The sequence below is a fragment of the Teleopsis dalmanni genome, chromosome 1 (genome assembly GCF_002237135.1).
Source record: "Teleopsis dalmanni isolate 2A chromosome 1, ASM223713v2, whole genome shotgun sequence".
Lineage (NCBI taxonomy): Eukaryota > Metazoa > Arthropoda > Insecta > Diptera > Diopsidae > Teleopsis > Teleopsis dalmanni.
In genome coordinates, this window is record NC_051846.1 from 152708960 (window position 1) to 152734714 (window position 25755).

General features: G+C 32.5%; 3 protein-coding genes and 1 long non-coding RNA gene across 4 annotated transcripts in view; 3 read left to right on the top strand and 1 right to left on the bottom strand.

The window, feature by feature from the left end:
• Nucleotides 1–9122: 9122 nt before the first annotated feature.
• Nucleotides 9123–10347, top strand: LOC119668202. Its single transcript, XR_005251468.1, has 3 exons — nucleotides 9123–9273; nucleotides 9722–10130; nucleotides 10190–10347. It is a non-coding gene; the product is annotated as an uncharacterized LOC119668202 (long non-coding RNA).
• A 5298-nt stretch (nucleotides 10348–15645) lies between these two features.
• LOC119669410 (interaptin) lies at nucleotides 15646–17560 on the top strand. Its single transcript, XM_038079293.1, has 2 exons — nucleotides 15646–15806; nucleotides 15863–17560. The coding sequence occupies exons 1-2, from the start codon at nucleotides 15742–15744 to the stop codon at nucleotides 17433–17435; spliced, it is 1638 nt and encodes a 545-aa protein (XP_037935221.1). The 5' UTR covers nucleotides 15646–15741; the 3' UTR covers nucleotides 17436–17560.
• A 1393-nt stretch (nucleotides 17561–18953) lies between these two features.
• LOC119668208 (protein SREK1IP1) lies at nucleotides 18954–19847 on the bottom strand. The gene is made up of 2 exons (XM_038077654.1): nucleotides 19588–19847; nucleotides 18954–19531 (listed from the first exon to the last, which is right to left on the bottom strand). The coding sequence occupies exons 1-2, from the start codon at nucleotides 19684–19686 to the stop codon at nucleotides 19049–19051; spliced, it is 582 nt and encodes a 193-aa protein (XP_037933582.1). The 5' UTR covers nucleotides 19687–19847; the 3' UTR covers nucleotides 18954–19048.
• A 3934-nt stretch (nucleotides 19848–23781) lies between these two features.
• The window catches only part of LOC119666470, a 2454-nt gene continuing 480 nt past the window's right edge, over nucleotides 23782–25755 (top strand). Inside the window, exons 1-4 of the mRNA XM_038075746.1 lie at nucleotides 23782–24038; nucleotides 24095–24220; nucleotides 24289–24472; nucleotides 24531–25035. Of these exons, the coding sequence (XP_037931674.1) occupies nucleotides 24027–24038; nucleotides 24095–24220; nucleotides 24289–24472; nucleotides 24531–25035 (827 nt within the window). The 5' untranslated portion in view covers nucleotides 23782–24026. The remainder of the gene's footprint in view (nucleotides 24039–24094; nucleotides 24221–24288; nucleotides 24473–24530; nucleotides 25036–25755) is intronic.

Below are 25755 nucleotides of genomic sequence, written 5' to 3' on the forward strand. Positions count from 1 at the left end.
GCGACAGAGAAACGTAGACAACAACAATGACAACAAAACACATTTTAATGTCTGCCAACAAGCAAGCAAGTGAAGAAAGAAAACAGAGCACAAAGAAGGGATCGTCAAAATACGAAAACAACTAAAACAAGAAGCAACTCCAAACAATAACAATAACAACAAACAAAGTATGGATTATACAGAACATTGGTAGATTTTGTATACAAATTGACATATATTCATACACACATACATTTATACATACTTCTATATTTATTTATTTAATTTTTTTTATATACATATCTGCATATATAGGCTTTTATTTGTGTAACTTTACTTTACTTATTTACTTTATGCGTTAAACAAATAAAAGTTACATATTTTAAACACAAATATTATACGTATGTATGTGTGGGTATAAGTTTGTATATATTACTATGCATATAATCGTGTATGAATTGATATGAAAAGCACATGAATTGAAATTAAATTTAAGAATTTGGGTCGCTCCATATGTGTGCCAATACATCTTCTAGTTGTTGGGGATCGCAAGGGCGATATGGCTGCATTACATATGCATATATGCTAAGCTGTTGATATGCAAGATATAACAGTTTTGTAGAGAATATGTAGTGTAGTTACCGAAAGACTAAGGCATGGAGAGAAATTATGTGAAATTATTATATTTTTTATATTAAAGGATCTTTTGAGATCATATCCTATACTAGAAAAAAGATAAAGTCTTTAGGTATATAACGAACAGTTAAAGTTTATATATTCTGAAGAATTTTTAACAAACAGAACAGAAATATATTAAGGATAAAAATTAACCATATCAAATTAAATAATATACCGTAACTAAAAACAGGAGCCATCAAAAAGTCTAGGGGCCTACAAAAAGCCTAAGGTGTTTCAAAATTCAGGTCAGTAATAATTAAAAGTATTGCCTTAGTGGGAATATACTATGTACCTTCAAGGGGCTACTCGTTTATTATTAGATCTATTCTAATTCCAATGACAAATCTAAACTTTATATACTAATTATGTGCCCAAGCGATCAATTAAAAAAAATAACTCACTATAATTAAGGCAGATAAAAATTCCTGTCAGATATCAAGATCAACCTGGTCAAAAATAGACAAAATACGTACCAGTAAATTTCAACTTAAACGTAATATGCTCAGTAATACGGCATTAGTGCTAACAGATCACTACGTAGAATGAAGACATGATAGACTGGGTCTACCCTCTAAAGACTTTTATCGGGATTGTTACTCTGCTGTCGAAGAAGAAACTGTAGTCCATCAGTCATTGTTGCCCACTTGGCAAAGCTGTTATACTGCAAAATTAGAGACTTGATCAAATGTATAAACTTGTCGGGTAGGTTCACTTTCACTTGAATGGGAGAGTTACGCCTTATAATCCCTTTGGGACTCCTTCCGATCTGACTAATATAGATTACCGTATGAGCAACGGTAATCTATATTATCACAACGGACTATTATTTGAGCTAAAGTTGGCTTCGAAGACAAAGTCACCATTCCAACCTAACGTAATCCATCGATTATGGTGCATAAATCCACAAACCCATCAGGTTTTTGAATCAATAAAAAGTTATTTTGTAATTGTAGTAATAACATTATTCATTAAAAGATTCTTATGTGATTATTTATTTTTTATAACTTTTCAATAGAGTCTGTATATGACAATTCAAAATATGGGCAAGTTAAAGCGAACGTCTCTGAATAATTAACGGCTTTTAATAAACACAGCTATTTTATAGTAACTTTTTTCTTTTCGCCATATGACAATATTGCTTAGTCTTCGGGATATCACATATTAAAGTTGAAAATTATTATATAAAAGACACTAGCGACAAGCTGAGGTGCCATCTATTGGCATCTGTTGTTACCAATTTTTTGTGTAATTAATGAAAAAAGTGCATAAAGTAGTTATCTCTAAATGGCATGTGTAGCTTGTGTTAATAATCCAGAATATCAAAAAGTACTCTATATCGACATATAATGTGGAGAATAAAGTTGTTCAAAGAAGCAGATTCCACTAAAATCCTTTACAAAATAGCGTGATCGTGAAATCGAAATTGTTCCGAATATATGTATGTAGATATTTTTCATTAATAATATAAGATATATGTAAATTGGACGCAATCCAGTAAGTGGGAGCAAAGTTCCAAATATTACTTCAGTAACACATTCATGGAGAGACCACCTACACAAACGCCCCTATTGGTTGCGACAATGTGCATATAATAGTAAAAACATTTGTGTATGTACATATATTATATACATATATTATATAGAATACTAATTATACAGAATAATTAAGTTGATCGATTGTACAGTAAACACAAATTAGGTTTCTTATCATGTAAACGATCAGTTACATTTATAAAGAAGACACGATAAATAAATTCCAAACACGAAATAAACATGTTTTTGTTTTTTCTAGTGGAAGCTTATCACCGAAAGAACAAGTACTCAAACATTTGTCGATACATTCTTCATTCTTCTGTTCTTCTCTTCTTCTATTATAAGCTTGTTATGTAACTATTTTACAGGCTTTTATAACTTCAGTTCATAAAAACATGATCATTTTTGAGCGTTTTTAATTCTAATGTGGCTTGGAAGGCCATAAGAGAAGAAAGAACTGAAGTTCTAGAAGAAACGGGAAAACAAAATTTTATACATAATACTTAAGGCATTATGAAAACTGTGGATTAAAATGCTAAGTCTTCCAGCTTCGTTGTCATAGTATAAAGAGAGAAATAAAATATGTTGTATACACTTACATATAGAAGTTAAGGGGACTACACATACGTACATAAATGAAGAAAGAACTAACCCATATGTATAAAAATCAATACATATTTTTTATTTCGCATCGTACTGCAAAAACTAAAGTCCAGGCCAAGAATTAAGATTTTGTGAAGGGTCTTTAATCTCTTTGCGTTTGAGTGACAGAATAAAGCGCATATGCCATATTTATTGAATATTATTTTAAGGAAGGTACAAAATAAGAAAAAGTATTTTGCGGAATTAAACAAAGATTGTGAATAAAAATCTTTCACATGTCTAAAATTATATGTGTAGCCCTTTGTGACATTTCAGTTTTAATAATTTAAAATTATATATATATTTTTCAATTAAACAAAATAATTGAACATTATTTCATATAACCTGCATATATATATGTATATAATACCTAGGTACCATATTTATTTCTAACAAGAAAATAGGCATTTAAATTATTTTAAAGCACGATCGAACTTATGAAGCAGAGTATAACATATAACTTTTCAAGAAATTAGTTATGTCATGTAGAATGTTGAAATTTATTATTATAATACATCTGCGCAAATTTACTATCAAAAATCACAGCAGATTCAAACATCATACAAATATGCTTCACTGTGACCTAACCTCGAAAATTCTGTGAAGTTCTCTTCCACGCAATTAAAACCTTTCATTGGTATAGTAACTTATATATTCTGCTTAATGAAGCTTAAGATTTGAACCAATAAAATATATAAAAAATATACAAATGTATTGATATGTTGCTATTAAAATCCCTTTTCATATTTCTGTTAAACATATAAGGTTTCATAATCTTAATCCCTTTTTTTTTTGTTAAACTATGATGAATGGCTTCAAAGAATAAAAAATACCTAAAGTCGAAAACAAATTCTTAAAAACTTTACCTACGACAACAATCAATTTCAAGAAGAAGAACATAAAAGGAAATAAGAAACTTCATAATTGCGTGTATTTTCTTCCATGTTATACCATTTCGACCCTTTCTAGTGTTTTCTAAATAAAGCGACCGGACCGGCATATACCAATTGTGTAAACACAATACAATACGACGGAATACCATACAATGGCGCATATATTTATGTTATGGATCAAATACCTGCGCAGTTAAAAGAGAAACCATTGACGGAATTATACGAAGATATATTTTAATAACACTATTACTGTTTCACTCTTATAATTAATTGAATGGTAAGAATATATAACATGTACCAGCTACTAACATTATATAGAACTAAGCGTTCAGATTGTTAAAAGTAATGATTCTTACAAGAAATCGATCAATAAAAACAGAAATAGAGTAAATACGACTATAAAGACATATCATGACTATTTATGCCAATACATGCAACCACTTCAGTACATATAATGGCCCATTATGACTCCGCGATTTGTTTGGTTTATATAAATTTGTTTCTTAATTAATCGAATTTTTTAACTAACTATAAAGCCAAAAAAAAAACGTAGTTTGAGAACTTTAGAGTAATAGCTTCTAACTTTACAGGTTTATAATTTCATGTCTGGCACTTATAGTTCAACAACTAATTTATATCCCTTATGTATATCTAAAACCAGTATTAGATAAATATTAAGATGAGTACTAAGCAATGCACATTTTTGGGGTATATGGTCTTAAAAAATTCAATTAATAAACAAAATAAAATTTTGTTGTTGTGATTTACTACTATTCAAATAAATTTATAACTTTGTTGAATAGTTAATTAACTCAATTAAATACTGAATTTTTCTAAATAATAAATAAATAGATTTTGAATAAATGTATAGCTAGCTATAAAAGATTTATAGCGTACTATAATTGTGATTAATCGATTACTTGCGACTAAAGTAGTGACATTTACCATATGACACATTTTTACTATCCTTATTCAGAATCAGGCTTTGGTGTGCAATGGTATGACTCCAGCTTAACCTATAAAATGGGACATTATCCAAGCATCTCCTTCCATACAAGTGTACTTCTAAATACCATATCAGCCATTTTAATTCAACTTCTCGTGTCTCATATCATTTTATCGTATTAAAAATACAACTATTATAAAGAAAGAACCATTTCTACCAAAAATCGACTACCAAAAAAAGTTTTCAGAGAGCTGCAGTATAACATAACATACTCTTCAAGAATTTACTTGAATATCAATTCAAAGCACAATTAAGAAAGAACTTATTACCATTAAGAAAGAAATCCCAATGTCTAGCATAAAAATCAATTATTCATTGTTGAGTTTGGTTGAAAACGAGTAATGAATAATTTATTAAAATAGTCAATAGATGTTTCCGAATAAAAGTGTTGACAATTGTATAAACACGAAACCTAACCTAACCTCACCGTGCTTGAATAGTTATTTATTTATTTTAATCTAACTTCTAGGTTGAATAGATTCTTATTTATCTGAATCTTACTTCTTCTCGGTTGAATAGTTACTTTTCATCTATATCTAACTTCTTCTCGAAGTTAATGTAGAGTATAGTTGCATACTAAATAGTTACTTATAACATCTAAGCCCATGCATTCTTGCTATGTACATATACATGTGGTCTTTATATACTAATTTTCTTAACCAAACATTTAAATCTGATCCAAGTTATTTGGTGACAATGACCCATTGAGTTGATAAGATTTCTATAAGTAAAACAATATCCTCTCTAACTTCTCCTTGAACTCAATCATCTACTTAACATATTTATCACACTATATTAGAGTCTCGAAGTTGTAACTATAAGGATAACATTTATAACCGGTATAACTTCAAGTACTACCTTCAAATAAGAGATACGCTACTGTATCTAATTGCACACCAAAAAAAGATACAAATATGCTTCGAGCATTAACCTGCTGAGCAGGTTAAAAACTGTTTTTTCTCTTCAATAATGGAAAAAATATTTAATTTAATTTAATTGAAGACTTCTTAAAAGCAATTATGATTTAATGGAGTATTTTTCAAGGTCTCCGCACCTGGACTTAGTGCACTTAACTCGAAAACAAAAAGAAAAAAAATTTAAAAGTGCATTTAGTTCTGTATCTCATTTTAATTTACTTGTGAAATAGATGTAGAATAGATAGATAGATACATAGATACATTTTGCACGTGACGCTCAAATGCTTCAGTTTCTAGTTGAGTGCAGCTTGGCACGTTCGATGCCGCAATCGCATATGGGCATCGATGGTGGTGCGCAGTTGCCGACTGTGACGCATCTCGTGACCCCTGAAAGTTCAAAAAACATAATTTTCCCGTTGAAAGTGTGGTTTGTTTTGTTTTGTTGAAGAGAATTTGTATTTTCTAGTTTTTTCTAAAGTCACAAAGACGAGAACGCAACATAGAAACGAATTACGTTCTAAAAATTGTGTACATTCTTTGGGCAGGGAAGCAACTTCGTTTGAGGATTATGTGGTCTACGTGTCTAGGCGAACGAACACTATTGCACAGTTTTTTGAGCAAAACAGAAGGAGTTGGTGATTATTATCATCTGATATCTCAGAAACCAGTTAAGCTGGATAAGTAGATACACTACTTGATGTATTGTTAATTTTATTAAATAAATAGGTAAATATTTTATTTATTTATTGTAGTAATAATAAATAATGATAAATTTAAATTACTGGAAAAAAAGTTCTGGAAATGTTGTGACAGAATAAGGCTATCGCATTTACGATTTTCCTCTTATCAGTTGAACTTTTTCTAGGCAATGTTTGATTTTCAGCTAAACATTTTCTGCTGTAAATAGCGATAAAAATGAAGAGAAATACACATTTTCACTTTCAATCAAAATATATATTTTTTATTTATTTTTACAATTTTTTTAATAACAGTAATTGCACAAAAATATTTTTATACTTTTATTTTTTTTTTGCTTTGAAAACAGTGGCGTACCCAAGATTGTGCCAAGAAAATTATAATAATTTTGTAAGACTATAAATAATTTTTATCAGCACTCTATGTGCAGTTCCCTAAATTTTTGTTCAAATATATATTATATTGCCCATGAGGTGGTATTCCCTTATCCACTCCTGAATCCGCCACTGTTTGTAGAATTCTTGTTAGACACAAAATAATTAGACACACATATAGCCCATCTTCAATATGGTGGATTTTATCTGAGGAATATATTTTTTTTTTATAATTTGCTCTGAATCGATAACAGATTAATGAAGTAGTTCTCATGGGTTATGTTATTTTATTAATAAAATAAATAAAATATTAAAATTTTATAGCACATTTACGTTTTCTGAGACGCCAAACGGCCAGCAAAAGCGGCCCCGTTCTCCCCGTCATACCCCTTTATAGAAACGTAGCTTTAACCAAAATTTATCGATTCGATGTCGGTCACAACAGCTTAGTCATGGCTCAGCAACTCTGTGCAAGATTTTATGGAAAGAACTTTCTTACACGACTCAATTGACACAAGAATCGAACCAGTAAATCGTTATTTGCATACTCTTAGAAATCGTTCCATTTTAATACCTCTAAATTGTGTTTATTGACAACACTCGCGGTCATAAGTTGCTTTAAGAGAAATTTTCACTCAAAGGTCTTTGGTTTTAACAAAATAGTGTCAAAGTAACCTTACAAAGAAATAAAGAGAGTCTTTTTATCTTGCTACCGAAATCTTGTGATCTATTGACAGTAGACTATATTCTGTGGAATATTTTGAAAGCATTGGTCTAGACGGACTAGCCAGAATTGATTTCAGAATGGAAAGCAACATAGACCAGAGTAAATGTTAGATACAACATCTCAAATGATTAAAATTCTATTAAAAACGGGAGTTCTTTGATATTCATGTGGCGGACATATACCCAATATCATATGTTATGAATGATACAATAAAAATATGATCCAAAATAAAAGAAATTGCATTTTTTTCCACATCAAAATCATATCTCACTTTTAGGCTCAAAACACTGCATTATATTTGTATATGAAAACTAAAAAATCTATTAGTATGTCCCGTGCTATATTATATGATAAATTTCCAATATTTTCTTAATATAAGTGTTTGAATTCAATCAGGTTTTCTTCACAGAACCAACAAATTAATGTTAAGTGAAAATTTTTCAGTGCAGTTTTACTTACTATAAATCTAAACATTTTGCAGAAAAAAAATTGCATAAAACTGCTGCTGTCATATTTATTTAACCTCATTCCGGGTATTGACTTTAAATATTAGCGTCGGCCTGCACTAGACTCTGACTCGATCTTGGACCATCGACGTGCTGATGATCATGCATCGCATATTCAAATGGAACCAAACAAAATGTTTAAATTTGTTTAAATTGAATTCAATTAAACTTGCATTCATTTTTTACTTAATTATGAGCTCACGATCGTTGAAGCATGAAACTAAACTTTAAATATAATAAAAGAAATGTTTAAAAAAATGGAATAGGTGTTAATATAATTTAAACTTAAAAATATTGACTATAGTATAATTTATTTTTTTTTGTTTTTTTTTATTTTAACCCAAATGTATTAAAAAAGTATGAGGAAAATGCGACTAATTGTTGCACAATTAGTGAATTAATTACGATAATGTTTCAAATAAAGGTTCAGTTAGTCGATATGTACCGTAAGAACTAAATTCAAATACTCAGAACTCAAATACAAAATACTCAGGTGTGGTTGGTTGTGCATTTCGTTTTGACTTAAGTTGTTACGGCACGTACCGACTAACTGAGCCTTATGTTAGTGTAATTAGTTAATAAGACCTATTATATACCTTACTCTTACTTTTTTGATAGGATCATATTACTCCGTCAATTGGAATAATTAAATAAATCGTAAGTTACCTTAGTTACCTTAAGTTAGTGTAATGAGTCAATAAGACCTACTATATACTCCTTACTTTTTTGATAGGACCATATTATTCTGTCGATTTTAACAATTGAATAAATCGTATAATTACATTGAGCTATAACAGAGTAAGAGTGAACTTCTGGAAAGAACCACCAAATATACAAAAGTTATGTTGTATTAATGAAATCGTAAATGACAACTAGCGCAAGGAGTATGTGAAAATGAAAATCTCTTATTTTTTTTCTATTTTATTATTTATATTTATATAAATACTTATTTTTTTGAATAATTTAATTATGTTAATTCATAAAAAATGATCTCTGGATCATTTCGACTGGAACATGTTTACCCTGCCAATATCATTGAATATATTTCTTCTGCATAAAACTCAAAACATATAAATATATTTGTTTAAAAAAATATTGTTTACGAATTAATAACAAAAGCGACAAAACCCGAAATTTTTATAACGCAAATTAAATATACGTTGACTTTCTACGTCAACACGGCAGTCCATGATTCAAAATTGATAGGGTTCAATTCTAGATTTAACCAAAAGATGTTTCCAAAGACCGCTGATAACGGATAATGGCGATATCCAAAATAATTAAGGTCGCGTGCGAGTTCGAATAAATTGATGCCAAATTGAGGTAATTTGGGTGTTGCAATTGTGAAAATTTTATAAGATGTTTAATAAATAAATAAATAAATTTGAAAACTTTTAACCCAAAATAATAAATAAGTGCAATAAATAAATAAATAAATATCTACATAAGTGCAGTGCAAAAAATCCTCGAGCCAACACAAATCAAACTAATTAAAAAAAATTTTTGAATTTCAAAAAATTCTCAATTTATAATAGTTAAAAAGTAATTTTTTTTTATGATAACTGTTACGGTCCCTGAGTTAAACACATAACTAAAGCCAAAAATTTTATTACTTCAATATCTTCATTAAAGTCAGCGATTAAAGATTGTTCAATTATGCTTTCCACTTTTTTTGCTCACTTCATGGTTATTAAAAAGAAAAACAAAATAAAAACAATAAAAATTTATTTATTTTAAATTTCCGTATTAATATGAGCGAATTTGCACGTAGGCCCCTTTCCAAGAGGTCGTTTCGACGATTCAAAATACAATTCAAGTCCGAAAATGCCGGCAAGCAGTCACACATGCAACCAAATGCACTGCAAAACACAAAAAGAAAACATAATAACAAAATAATTCACAGCTGGAACGACACCAATGCCGGTCATTAAACCAAAACTTCAACTTCAGTCTGTGCTGGAACACAGAAATGTTTGCAGCGAAAAGGAGAAAACTTGTTGCATGCACATTTGGTAAAAGAAAGAGGAAACAACGAGAAAAACGAGAAAAACTAATTGTGGAACGTATCTTTCGCTATTAACTTGGAAACTGGAACACATCGTTCTAGCGTGAAAACTATATTCTCGACAAGAGCAAACCAAAGAAAATTTATTACAAATAATTGAAAACCAGTTTTGAAAGTAAATCGAAAATAAATAAAAAGTATAACATTATTTAACAAGCAAATCATTTTAATTAGGTTTGCGATTTTCGCTATTTTCTACAAACATCCACCACCTTCGGGTTGAGGTAAATAGAAACAGCATACAAAAACAAAATGCGAAAAATTAGTAACCGGTAAACGTGAGCTTGTAAACGTTTCATTATGTTGAATTCATTTTGTAAACAATTTCAACATTATCCCACATTCAGATAAAAAATTTTTTATTCGCATTTATGTCAAAATTTTGATAAACAAAAATAAATAAAAATTTTATTATTGTTTAAAAGTTTTAAGTATTGACATTAAGCAGCATTTAATCAGAGCTTTTTGTTTTTTTTGTTTGCCGTTAAAATTGCCGTAAGCGAAGTTAGTCAATAAATTGAAATTTATGTTCGCATTATTTTTTTGATTTTGTTTTTGTGGGATTGTGGAGAAGGTCAACTGTTTATAAGAACCTTTACGACATTTGATTAATTATGCCTAATAATTGTTTATTATTATTTGTTTACTAATTTATATCAAAAAACAATCTACATATGTATGTATGTTTACATAAATAGGATGGTTAATTCAAATTACACAATGAAATCACAAAACACTTACAGATCTACATAAATCCAAGCATATATGCATATTTATTTATGTAGTTGAAGATTCTTAACAGATCTCCAAAAGAATGAAGATGAAAACTGCAGCAAACATGTACCAAAACTATATAATATGCCGTAAACATAATCACATGTGTTATTATTAGAATACATCCGTATATTCGTAATCGTAAGTTGTCTGAGATGGATATACATATATAGTATCCTTTACCCAAGGGCTTAATATCTGAAATACTAAAGCTAATTTCACAATAGCTTGGAAAATTAGGCAACTATAAAAGTCTTTTAATTTTAAGTTCTAAACTAAAAATGTTAGTAGATTCAAAAGATTATACATCTTAAATACCAAATTCAGGCAATAATTAAATTAGCATAAAGTACTATAAATTACTTAATAAATGTAAATTTCAAAATATTGAGCGGGCTTAAGGGAACACAATAAATTAAAGTTAACATCTCATAGACGTTGACATTACATTTGCTTATTATATATACATATATAAATTCAATAGATGATTAATAAAATTTAGAGTATTGAAATCTATACTGACTAGAATTTGTCAAGATTTTTATATTCCAATGCAAGTACGTATTATTTTTGAATTTTTATCTGCAAAAAGAAATTTATGTGTGTTTATGAAAAAGAGAGAGTGTGTACAAAAATCTTGCCAAAAGTCTAGTTAGTACAAGCATAAAGCTGATGACAGACACTTTCCCAACTTCGCTATCTACAAGTGTTCTTACTTCGAACATTTAGTTAACTTTTTTATTAACCGTAGCACAAAGACATTTAACCAGACTTCATAACCTTCCCCCTGATATTATTCACCTAGCTGAATTTTCAATTGATCTACTTATTAATATGAGGTACAAGCCTTAACAATTTCTAGTCCTTTATCTGAACAACATCGTCCACTCTACAAACTTAATTACAACTACCCGTTGCATAAAGTTTACTTTTAGTCAGTATATACAACCTAGCAAGAATATCCTCCATTCCACCCGTCAACTATTTACAAATTTGGATTCGATATATTTGTTGTCTAAATACTGAGCTTTCCATATTAATGTCAATTCTATACACTCCATTCTTAGGCGTACTTTTTTAGCGGATTTTGCTGAACGCAACAACCCCCATATCATCCTTGTGACTGAAACACGGCTCAATTACAGAGACGTTGTTGATGTCAGAGGATATAATTTTATCCGGTTCGATAGGGACGGCATCGGTGGGGGACTCGCCATTTTGGCAAAAGACTCTCTCAAGTGTTCTAGGATTCACATCCCTTCACTTGTTTCTCTTGAGGCGGTTGGCATTACTCTTTCTCTCTCCAACCGTCCTGATCTTAACATCTTTTGCGTCTACCACACTCCCTCTATTGCTTCGTGCATTGTCCCTTGTGATCTGGGCACCCTTGCCTCCTTGTCCCCTAACCCTTTTCTTATCGGTGGTGACTTCAATAGTAAGCACCCCTTTTGGAATAATTCTGCCTCTTGCCCTAGTGGCACTAGGCTATTCAACTGGCTGACTAGCAGCTCAGTCAGTCCTGTTTTAAGTGTGGTAGCTCCTTCGGTTCCGACTCATATTAATAGTATCATTGATTTTTTCTTAGCGGATAATCGCCTCCTTTCCTGCCTTAGTGACCCACGAGTCATTGACGGCATATCTGACCACCAAGCAGTAATGCTTGTGCTTCACGACTGCAGAGCTGCTCGTGCCTGCCCTCGTACTTTTTTTTAACTTTCCTAGCACCAACTGGTCGGAGTTCAACCTCGCTCTCGACCACCTCCTTCTTAATTTGAGCATTCCCGAATACAGGAACATGACTCCTGTGGAGATTGATTTTGCTGCCCGTACTCTTGAAAGCATTTTCACCTCCACAATTGAGGACCATGTTCCGAAGGTGTGTGTTCGCAAATTTTATCAAGTTCCTCTTGATGCTTCTACCCTTCTCCTCATTAACCTGAGGAAATCGCTTCGCCGCAGAACTTATCGCCTTAGACAGGTAGCTTCACCGCAAGCTCATGCGTTCCAAGCCATTCTTAAGAACCTGGACACCATAATTGCCCAGAGAGTCAACCAATCCAGGTTTAATTCCATTAGTGCCAGACTTCGTGCCACTCAGTGCCGGTCTGACGTCTTTAGTACGGTCAGGCAAATCTGTGGATCCAATAGGTCCATCTCAGACCTCCGCTATGGCAACTCCATGGTGTATGACGACCTTGATAAAGCCAACGTCTTTGGTGAAGTCTTTATGACTAATCACCGTCTTACGGCTGGCCTAGGCGAGCCCCACCTTACGTTAACTACGAATTCTGTAGTTCATGGGCTTTTTGATGCTTTCAATGAAAGCATTGTTACTTTCTCCCCGCAGTTTCCCGCTCACTGCATCAATGTTGAAGACACTCAAGGGTTTCTCACCCCTTTTGATCTTATTGACATGCTTCGGCTTAAAGCCCCTAAAAAGTCATCTGGCACTGACTGTGTGTCTTTCTACGCCATGAGGCGTTTCTCACCACTCTTTTTTAAAAAGTGCGCCATGCTCTTCAACCATGCGTACAACACTGGTTCCTTCCCCCAGCCATGGAGGAAGGCCATAGTTTGTCCCGTTGCCAAAATTGGCAAACCCAAAGCTGACCCCTTCAGCTATCGTCCTATTTCTCTTCTCAACTCTGTCAGTAAGCTCTATGAAACCTTCATAGCCAGCAAGCTGAAATCCTTCTCTTCTGGGAATAATATTATTCCCCCTTTTCAGTTCGGCTTTAGGAGCCAAATCTCTACCATCCATGCCCTGCATCATCTCCAAAATGAGATATGCGTAGGCTTTTTTAATAAGCAGCCCACTGTGGCACTAAGTCTTGACATTGAAAAAGCCTTTGATACTGTCTGGTTTGAAGGCTTAATCCTTAAGCTTCACCAGTTCGGCTTCTCTCCTACGCTCTGCAGTGTTGTCCACAAATTTCTTTCTAACAGAACCTTTCAAGTTCGAGTCGGTTCCTCTCTGTCACGTGATTTCCCCATCGATGCTGGCGTCCCTCAGGGCTCGGTTCTTGGACCCCTCCTTTTCAACCTGTTTATAGCAGATATTCCACTCCCGCGGACCCCTATTAAGCAAATCTGCTTCGCAGACGACTGCCTTGTCTTCATGCGCTCGTCTAATCCTTTCCGCGTCTCCAATGAGCTTAATGCCCACCTTAAATCTCTTTTTGACTACTATACCAGGTGGAAGATTAAACTCAATCCTTCCAAGATCTCTGCCATTGCCTTTACTGGCCAGCAGCGTGATCGTCCCAGAGGTTTTAGCACCTCTAATATTAAGCTCAGGCTTAATAACTCTCCAATTCAGCTTGTTCCCAAGCTGAAATATCTTGGCATTGTTTTCTCTTCCAAACATAACTTCATACCACATATTGACTATGCCATCCGTAACGCCCGGTTCAGGCATACTCAACTTAAAACTGCACTTCGAAGACATAACCAGCTTAACTGCAAAGTTAAGCTGCTCTGCTATAAGCAGCTTATTCGTCCTCTCCTCACTTACGCTTTTCCTATTTGGTCAGCCATCACTTCCGCTCAGATGGAAAGAATCCGCTTGTTTGAGCGGAAACTTCTTCGCGATTGCACTAATTATAAGCGCAAACCTAATGGCAAACACTTTTCCATAACAACTCTCTATAACAATGCCAAGATCACTCGTGTTGATGAGTATCTTCTGTCACTCGCCCGTAGGTATCTCACCCGGCTCCATGACCTTCCCCCCGACGTTTCCATTCCTTCCACTCTCTCAGAAGACTTTGTTCTAGCTTTGCGCTATAAACCCCCCCCAATACCTGACTCACTACTTCGACGAAGTGGACCGTAACCTCTCCACTATCCCCTTATATAACCGCGGCTTTCGTGACCCCAGTCACAAAGTATATTGTTGATTCCATCCCCGCTAGTTAGCCGTAACCCCTCCCCCTTCTATATCATCCATCCTACTTAGTTCATGCCCTTGCTTTCTGACTTAGATGAATCTAGTTCACTAGGTATTAAGTCTATTTTCTCATTCCTCTTTCCCATGATTACTGGAATGAAGTTTCCACATTGGTGTGGAAATCTTCTTCATTCATTCCTAAGAGGTGGTTTTAGTGGGTTCAAGTCTCACACTGTGGCTTTCGATGCTTTCCACCTACTGCAAAAAAAAGAGCTTTCCATATTCTAATGTCTGCATTTCCTTTGATAACTCGAATGGGATTTTAGTTTTTGATTTTAGCGGGCCAATAGCTGCAATTCGTCCATTTTACATTCCTAAGAGGTACTTTAAGTGAGTGAAAATTTCACAATGTGGCTGTAGATGCTTTCTACCTACCGCAAAATGATAATAAAACAAACAAAATATTATTGTTATTGATATGATTTTGATGAAAGCTAACCAATTATTTATGCTTTCGAAATTATCCATGGTATAAATAAAAATACCAACTTAATTTATGGTTAGAATCAATTGAAAAGTATTATTACAATTTTTATAGTATCGCTATTTCACTATTCTGTGTAATATTTTCCACTACGCTGTAACTAATAAAGTTTTATTCTGAAGATGTCGCTTTTGAAGTTTTAAATCATAACTATGATTTCACAAATGACGAATTACTAAATCGAAAACACTATACACTTTTGAAAAACAATCTTTAAAATGATTTCAACTCTGCCAATTTCAAATATATAACTATGAATTACTATAACTATTAAATTAATTACTAATAAACATTTGCAAGAAAGCATATTTGCACAATTTCCTACAGGGTAGTTAATATTATCTTACATATCATTCGCTCTCCCTGTGTTGTTTATTATTGCCAACGCAAAAATCAGCTGTTGGAAAGCATAATTGACAATGTTAAAGCGCTTTTTGTTCTGCCGTTACTTTTTCCATAAATAATTATTATTATTTCCATAAATAATTATTATTATTTTCATAAATAATTTAATTAAATATGTTAAAATTAAATTTTGATAATGAAGGAAGCAACCATGGTGACTTCTTTGGCAATTTAGACCGGTAAGCTTACTGAGCATGAAGTCTGGTTAATAAATTTGATTTTTGTTCATTTAAAGGCGCTCGAATTTGGATGAACTTTTCGACAGCGCGGAAGAAACTGAAGATCAAAACTTAAAATATAAACGTACAAAACAACCACATTCCGAACCTACCTCAACAGCTACCGGCACTCAAGCTCAGGCATGGAAAACAGAATTGGCGTTGGTGGCAACTGCTTACAAGGCGGACGCATCAATGGGCAAAGTAGGTGTGGCGCTGTTAAGAGATGCAACAAATAATTTCAGGGTCATCATTTACAAAACAAAAACTTCAATTCTATCTAATTTGAACGTAAAAAAGGAAGACCAAACAAATTTTTATATGCAAAATAATTATATACAATTTTATGATGAAAGTATGATCTTTTGGAGTTTAAACTTTGACAAGCATGAGGATAGGCAAGCATTTATAGATAAATTGAATTTCTTTAATATCAAAGTAGAAGATAAACCAGAAATAAAAACACAAACGGAAATAATCGAAAAAGTAAAAGAAAGTCCAGTGATAATCATGGACGACAAAGTTGACGAATCACCCAAGGGAAAGAACAACACACGAACAAGTTTACTATCACGTATATCAAAGGTAGGCCAACAATTGCCAATATTTCCGAAATCAGATAAAATAACTAATAACGAAATTGTCACTACCACCGAATACAGTGACTCATCGGATGCGGAAGTAGTAGCAACTCCACTTATAGTCACCAATAAGCCAACTATTGCACCAAAAAGCAAAACAATGAGTAAATTAACAAATAACCAAATAGTGGCTGCAAACAGCACAAGTTTCTATGGAAACAATACACAGTTTAATGCAATGGAAACTCAATTTCTGCAGATGATGCTCACAGAGAATCGTACACAAAATACAGAAATGCGTATGGTCATTAATAAATTAGAGTCAAAAATTGAAAAAGTTATGGACAAGGTAGATGGCATGTCAACCGGTGGAAATCAGAAAACAAACAAAGATGACGAAATAATTGCATTAGAAGAAAAACTATTGGAATTAAAGAAAGAAAATAGAAAACTGAAGCAGACGTTGGACAATAACTCACAACGGATAAACGAAGAATCATTCCATAATTTATTAAAAATTTATGCTGACGACTTTGAGGATTTAGGCATAAAACCGATAAAGGATCTTGAAAAAGTTTTTAATGATTTAATAGAAAAATCTAAGCAATTTCAAAAAAGCAATATAAAAAATGAATCTAGTGTAAAGGAAGAGATGAAGAAGAGTCAACTGTTAGAACAAGAACTCGAAACGGAAAGAGAAAGTCATAAAATAATAAAAAAGAAATTATTAGAATTAGAAAATACATTGGAAAACTTAAAGCAAAGTCATATGGAGAAAGAAATCGAGGTCGAAACATTGAACCAAAAGCTTGTGGAACAATTGGAAGCACAGCAAAATAAAACACAACAGGAAAAAACACAAACTGAAATCGTTCTCAAAATTATGAACAATTTATATGGAAGCTTGAGCACAAAAATGGACGATCTGGATGTGTTGCAAAAGGAACAAATTATAGCAATTATTGGACAAACAATTAGAGAGGAAAGCCTAAAAGTGATTCGCAAATAAGCCATAAAATAAGTTTAAAGTATTATAAGTATTAATATATAATATCTAAGAAATAATTTTATTTTGTTAAATGTATTTAAATATACTTAAAGTAAACCAATATTTAATATCGGTCTAAATGATTGTAAAGTTAAAAAAAATATATATATTTTGTAATATTAAATTAAAACATATGTCTAGGTCACTATTATAGACTTTAAAATGAATCCCTGTTTTATCAATGCAAAAAAAGATTCAATGGTTTCTAACCTTATTATACCCCTATACAGTATCCTTATCTAAATTCTTAGGTAAGCTATCATGTATATATAGATGTGATATCACAATAGTTTCACTTTTTTTTTCAACTAATTGCTAAGAGATGGTTTTAGTGAGTTCAAGTCTCAAGGTCCACTTTAGAGACCACTTTGCGCTAAAGCAATTACTTGTGTTTACCATATCTCGAAATGACACACCATACCATTGAAGATAACGTAAAGTTAAGATTTTATTTTTTTGTAATTATTTTCAATTTTAAACGGTTAATTAAAAAAATCTTATTTTACTAGAAACGAGTTTGATGTCTTCAGTAAACTTGCTACAATTGAGCAGATAAACACTCGTATAAGTGATAAACTTAATTTTGAATACATTTAGTGAAAAAAATAGATTACTAATCCAAACGTGTACTTGATAATATCAATCAAATTACATATGTTGAGTTCACTATTGAATGCTGTAAGTGCTTGACAGTTTTAGTCTAAAATAATATACAGATAATTAAACCTAAAAAATAATTTCAAAAGAACAGCGATGCTGATTACTTGACTGCATCCTATGCTAACCTTTTCTCCACTCTTAATTTTTCTATCTGAAATAGAGATCTTGCTTAGACAAAACTAACAGCTCTCCACACAGATGCAGCTTCCTCTTCGAGATCATGATTACATAGCAACAAAGTTCTAAACAAGTCTCCACCAAAAATCTCCAAGGACGAGTGTGGTTCCAAGAACGGTCGAGTCTACATCCTGGAGCCACTCGTCACCTACGACGACCAAGCACCGTTCAACACCATCCAAAGGGACTCCACAAGCAGGTCCCGGTGGGTTACAACAACAACAACCTTCTGCGTGCAGCAGTAACTGCCTTAGGTTAATTTCAATTACAATTCCACCCACTTATTACCTAGTTTTGTTCCCGAACAAACCCCTTCACTTTCACACGTCATTTTTACAATCATATCCTAATCCACGTATTATAATTCTTTCCATGTTATCTGCTACATAGATCTGCCCGAACTACAACAACATAAATAATATACAAACTCTAAATGTCGCTTATCATTACTCCAACTCAACTTCGGAACGTTCTTGAATTCAGACATCTGTAAACGATTATTACCATTCTGTTTTTTTTTATCAATCCAATTAATAAATCATATATGTATCATCCAACTTCCAAATATCTTTTACAGCGTTAAAAATATGCGAGTAATATGTACTAGTATATTTAAAGAATTAAATATCACTTTAATTTCTTATAAAATTTTATATAAAGCGTTTTTATTTCATAAGTATAGTGACAACCATAAATTAATCAGTACGTTCTATCTGCACCATATCGTCAATCATTATTCAATCAGTACTTGAGTCCTCATCAGTAGTCGACTCATAAGCTCTATGTGATTTACGTTTAACTTTCACCTTTTTGCGTCTCAATTTAGGAGACTCAGCTTTACGTTTGTATTTTCCTTGTTTCTTTTTCTTTCGTCCGTATTCATCCGATTCGCTTGTTGAGGATTCTTCATTATCAGAAGAATCCGAGTCGGATTCACTGGAATCGGAACTATCCGATGTATCAGTGCTACTACTATTACTACTACTACTGCTAGACTTCTTTTTGTGTTTTTTCGACTTGGAGCTCTTCTTTTTCTTTTTTTTCTTCGACTTCTTATTTTTAGATTTTTTACTTTTCTTTTCCACTTTCCGTTGAAGCAATTCAGCTTCTTTCTCCTTGAGTTCCTTCATGCGTAGCTCAGTCAGTGGAGTCAAGTAATCGATTTCAGAATCCGAACTGGTGCTGTCAACATCGAGCAATATTTCTTTATTAGGGTCAACCTAACAAATTTACAAATTTTTCAGAATATTTATTTAATTTAAAATAGTTGACTTACTTTTAAGAAGTTTCTGCACTGAAACGTTAGGTGTCCGGCATATCCACATTTTTTGCAAGCTGCACGTACTCTTTCTTTTTTTTCCAGCGAGAAATTCATTTCGTTCTTGGAAGCTCACAAATATGCACCAATATTATTAGTTAATTTTGCTTTAATTTGTTAATGTTGCCTAACTTATGACACTTGGTTAACAACAAAACAACGTCACGTACATTTCCTAATTAGATATGTTATATTTTAAAATGATTACCGATTACTTAGTTAAACTAAAATGTCTGCTGAATAATTGTGTACTCGAAAAAATATTGAACAGTGTAATAATATATAATATGGGTATTTTGACATACTTGATAGAGTGATAAAATTATTTATAAATTTGTTTCATTTAAACTTCAACGTTACAGATTTACCGAACCATCAAGTCTAATAATTGAACAAAAATTAGTAAAATATCAGCTGATTTTTATAACTGTGAAGTGTTACAAAAAATTTTAAATTTTTTGGATATTTGAAGTGTTTAAAAAAAGTAATATAATAAAATAAAATTTATAACTAAAAAAGTATATTAATAAAAACAAATTTACACTAATATCACCTTGATTTTACCTTTTCCACATAGGTTTTACTTAAGACAAAACATGTATGTATGTCTTGCCAAACATTTTTATGTATAACATTTTTTATGTAGTTCTTATCCACCGGTTAAAAAAAATATTTTTTAATTAATTTTCGAAAACTACTTTTTTTAGCTTTTTTATATGACCTATTAGGTCTGTTCCAGAAGCTATTCATAGTAATTTTGAGTAACACTATGTATACACAAGTACATTCCACAAAGAAATTTTCGAGTATTTTCGTGTAAATTTTATTTGAGTTTTACTACGAGTACCTCGGGAAACAGGCCTATAATATAGACCTATAATATAAAAAAGCAAAAATATGTGTGTGGGTTTTTGTCGTCGTCGCGATCAAAGGAGTAAGCGCGCCATTCTGAGTAAAAACCATTTATATTAATATATGGAGTTTACATTGACCGAAAATGGCTCATTTTGAATAAGACATTTGAAAGTGTTTACATTCGTTGTATTTCGTTTGTTCTCATTTCAAACACCTGACTTGCCTGTTGTTTTGATTATTGAGCTGTGCCAAAAAACTGCTGCATGATTATTAAATATGCCTTCAAACCTTATAATATATACTTAAAACATATTGTTGCGAAGATACAATTCGATTTAAGTTAACTGAGATAATTTTGAATTATGTCAGTTAGTTAGTAAATAAGTTTTTAATAGTTGGTTAATTTTAGGAGAATACGGAAGTTGATTATTTTAAGCAATAAAGTTGTGTGTTTTTCAGAATATAAATAACGGTTATAATTAATACAAGTTTAATATTATTCACTTATCAGGATCCAGTGTTATCGAACGAAGCGTTAGAATAAACGTAACATTGGTGTCAGAAGTGGGATCCTGATAAATAAAATGGTTAAGCTTGGACAGTTAACCGTAGTGCAATTAAAGCGGCAACTGGAGAAGCTGGGGCTTAGCACAGGTGGTGTTAAGACGGAGTTGCAAGTAAGGCTGCGTGAGGCTTTAGAGGCGAGCGGTATAAATGCGGAAGTGGAAGAATTCCCTGAAGAGATAATTGTAGCGGGAGAAGTTAAACAGGTGGGTAATAGTGAAATGATGGAGCTTATGATGAAGATGATGCAGCAGATGAAGGAACATGCAGAGCAGACTTCCACTGAGCTTAAGAAAAACGCAGAGCAGATTTTCTGTGAATTCAAAGATTTAAAACAAGAGTTGTGGCAACTTGTCGGGATAACAGCAGAGGCGCAAGAAAAGTTGTCGAAAAGGGTTGATGAAACAAACCAGAATATTCAAGTCTTTAATGAGGTGTACCAGTTAGAAAATCGATTGGATGATTTGTCGTCGAATCGTCATTCGTTAGCGAGTGTTCGCCGGACTGGGGAAGTAAAATTAAAACCACCGGTGTTTGGTGGAACCGCGATGTTTGAAGTTTTCCAGTTACAGTTCGAGACTACTGCTGTTGCAAATCGTTGGGGTGAAGATGAGAAAACGGCAGCGCTGATTGTGGCATTAAAGGGCAGCGCGGCAGAGGTGCTACAACAGATTCCTGATAAGGCACGTAGGAATTACCATGAGTTAATTGGCTTATTAAATCGTAGGTATGGCAGCAATTTTATGTCACCCCTACGCAGAGTAGAACTGAAGGCAAGAGTAGAACGAGTTGGCGAGAGTCTTCAGGAATATTCCGCGGATATCGAACGTTTATGCAATTTAGCGTATATTGGGAGTTCTAGTGACTTCATTAAAAAAAATAAAATTGATGTTTTTATTGATGGCATACGTGATCCAGAAACCAGACGGCAGGTGGTAATGTTTCCAAAGCTAACTTACGCTGAAACAGTTGGCAGTGCGTTAACGTACGAGGCTGCCGGTATAATGTGTTGCTTTACAGCAAAAGTACGGAAAATGGAAACTGGAGTGGCAGGAAGAAAGACAAGAAGGAAGGCAAAAGAAAAGACAGAAATGAAGGCAGGAAGAAAGACAAAAAAGAAGACAAGAAAGGAGGTAAAAAGAAATAGAGGAAAGAGAAGAAAAGAAAGAAGGATAAAAGAGAAAACAAGAAATAAGATAAGAGGGAGAAGAAGACTGATTCAAATAATGAATAGGGAAAAAAGTAACAGAAAAAAGAGAAGAAAGAAAAGGAGGAAAGGCTATTTCTGTTTATATAGTTATGATTTTGTGTTAATCGGCTTTGGTATAGCTGAATCAGTTGAAATTAACATCTGCTTGGACGACCAAGAATCCCCATATGTTATATATGTTGAGGATATTCCATTTGAAGTAGATTTTATGATTGCCCATGGAATTACGTTGGACTTAGGACAATGTATCCTACGGAGCGCGGTAATGGAATGTCCATTGAATACTGGCAGTGAGCATTGCGATAGGATGAGACAGGTTCGATTGAATCGACGACGACGAATACCGGCAAATTCAGAAGCGATTGTATGGGGAACACTAGACGCGAATAAAAGGACGAGCAGATGCTGGATTGTAGAAGCCATGGAAAATGTCGGAGTCGATAATATCGTACTTGCACGAACTTTGGTGCATCCGTTCAGGATTAATCAGGAAATCAAATATGATGCGGAGACCGCAGAGGACTTGTTGGTCGCGAATAAGTTGTCTTATAAAGATATACCGTTAAACGTTGATGCCAACCTCACAGATGATAAGAACGTGACAATTGATGTAAATGTCTTGTTTCATGAGGATACCACAGATGACGTATTGGCTACGGGTAGTGAATTTAATGCTGATGTCAGAGATGTCTTGTTCGTTTCGGACATAACAAATAATGAGAATAAGATGAAAGTAGTTCATTTGGAACGGTTGGCGCGTTGTGATGAAGATATAGTGACACTTGTTCGGGACGAACAAGTTTAGGTGGAGGGCAATGTTGCGAAGATACAATTCGATTTAAGTTAACTGAGATAATTTTGAATTATGTCAGTTAGTTAGTAAATAAGTTTTTAATAGTTGGTTAATTTTAGGAGAATACGGAAGTTGATTATTTTAAGCAATAAAGTTGTGTGTTTTTCAGAATATAAATAACGGTTATAATTAATACAAGTTTAATATTATTCACTTATCAGGATCCAGTGTTATCGAACGAAGCGTTGGAGTAAACGTAACAATATTTTTAACTTCGATTAATTACTTTTTGGGAAGTAGAAGTTCTAAAAAAAGGTGCATCGTTTTCAAGAAAATGCAACCACCAAACATTTATTTACCTTTTTTTGTAAATATGTCAAAAAGAGGGTACGCATACGAATGTCGTTGGGACGCATTCATACAGAATATGATGGAATGGCTCATTCGCTCTTAAAATTTTATATGCAAGAATGAGCCATTGGTTTCTCATTTTCGATTTTTGACCAAAATGAGTCATTTTCGGCCAGAGTAAATGCCGTATTAAATTGTAAGGTATATAATATTTTTAATCAATAAAGTATATAACAACACCTATAGTCCGATTTAAAACAAAATATGTCATACTATTTAAACAGCACAGATAAATCATGTTAAACTAAAATTATTTAGTTTTAGTGTTATAAATAAAAGTTTTATTTTCTAACCTATGTAGCTGAGATCTTATAAAATTTTCATTACTGTGTAGTTACTTACACTTGTTTTTCGTAATTCTTTTTTGTGATATGGCAGCACTTTGAAATTTGTTTCTACGAAATTTCATATCAAAACTTCATTCTTGGCTTAACTTTCAGCATTTACATTTAAGTGCTATTTGTAATTGGCAAATATGCCGTGTGAATGCATATTTTATCATAATCACGGGTTCGAAGTTAAATTTTGTTGGGTGTATAGACTAATACCTTTCATTTCTTGAAAATGGAAAGAGGAGTGAGTATTAAAAGTAATTTTAAATATAACAAAAATTTTTATTAGAAATATTTTAGCGCAAACAATATTTCAAATCAAAACGTATGCGAGTGAGTGAAGCATATAAGTGGGGAGATGCGCAGGTGTTGGAGTTGCTAAACCTAATAGTAGATGCAATTGGGGATGCACCGAAGGGCTTCGAAGTAAGCGTGTGTAGAATTTTTCTAATTGCATTGACAATAATTTGATTTTCCTATTATGTATGTGACAGAAACCGACCGCTCAGACTTTTTATTTAAAAATTATGAGCCACAGCAAAACTTTTGATGGGCTAAATTTTCTTGTATTAAAGAACAAAATGCGCCACTTGAAATCTGGTTATATTTCTGCTATAGAGTGGAAAAAAACGACGGGTGCTAACCTTTTAGCCACTGAATTTGAAACACAAGTAACAGGTGTGAAGATTAATGCAAAGCTAAATTATAATTGTTATGATTGTTATTAAACTTCTAGATTATATCTCAACAATTTGCCCTAGATTTGATCTTCTTCATAAGATTTATGGCGGCGCAATAAATACAAACGTTGCTGTAATTAAATCTGAGCCATCATTCCACGATCCTAAACATTCACCAACCCTGCTATCCGAAGCCGGTGTTCTGAGTATAATTGGTGACGATGAAAACACTTATGGAGACACTCAAGTAACTTCTCAGCTATCAAGATCAAATACAATAAGCCATAGGTCTGCATCGCCAGAAAGTGGTGTATGCTCTTCAAAAATTACATTTCGTCAATTAAGGAACGATATGGAAGAAAAAAAACTGCAGTTCCAAGCGCAAAATGCGGAACTGGATCGGGCACATGCAATCCGTTTGAAAGAAATGGAATTGCAGGCTCACAAAGAATTAGATATAAAAAAACACGAAATGACTCTTAGACATCAATTGGAAGTCAAACTTAAAGAGTTTGAGTTAAAGAAGTACGAATTAAACCTTAAATATAATATACAAAACATGTAAATATATATCTTAATCAGTTTTAAGTTTAGTTTTTTTATAGTATCTATGTATGTTAATGTATATAATTTATGTATATTTAATGGAATTTATAATATATTGTTTTTAATGAAATTGCTATTTTTTCTTTTTTTAAAAATCCGGTCAACAGCAGTTGCTTTCAGGACAAATTTCTAAAAAAGGAAATATTTATAAAGTTTTGTTTCAAAATATCAAAATTTTATATCAAATGAGCAGTAGTTTATGTCTGAATAATTTCATTTATTGTTTTTCATTTGCAATTTCTCCTTAATGTTTATTCTGATTAACTAAACCAATTCTATCAATAAGGTACGGTATATTTATAAAGTTTTGTTTATATATATTTAACCGGTTGTGACAAAAGATATTTGAAATTAAATAAATTTTTGCATGTCATCAAATTTTGTTTACTTTTTGCAGCTGATGGCAAGTAATATCAAGTTTTCACCAAAAACAAATTACTGCTGTATTATTTATTATTAATTCAAGTATTTTTCACTTCAATTTTGCTATTTCATATTCCTATACCTAAAATCAATTCCAATTATACCGACCCACGAAAATCATTATTACTCAGGTTTGTTCAGTATATAATTTCAGTAGAGTCCATTTCATTAAAAAGACCCTTACCAACTATGAATTACATACCAATTATGAATTAAGTTATGAATTACAAAATAATTTAAACCGGCTTTATA

Bases quoted from the DNA above. Each gene is read 5' to 3' on its own strand.
- LOC119669410 (XM_038079293.1), top strand. From the start codon at position 15,742: ATGTTAAAATTAAATTTTGATAATGAAGGAAGCAACCATGGTGACTTC. The intron at 15,807-15,862 runs GTAAGCTTACTG...GTTCATTTAAAG, and splicing joins TTCTTTGGCAATTTAGACCG to GCGCTCGAATTTGGATGAAC.
- LOC119668208 (XM_038077654.1), bottom strand. From the start codon at position 19,686: ATGAATTTCTCGCTGGAAAAAAAAGAAAGAGTACGTGCAGCTTGCAAA. The intron at 19,532-19,587 runs GTAAGTCAACTA...TAAATTTGTTAG, and splicing joins AGTGCAGAAACTTCTTAAAA to GTTGACCCTAATAAAGAAAT.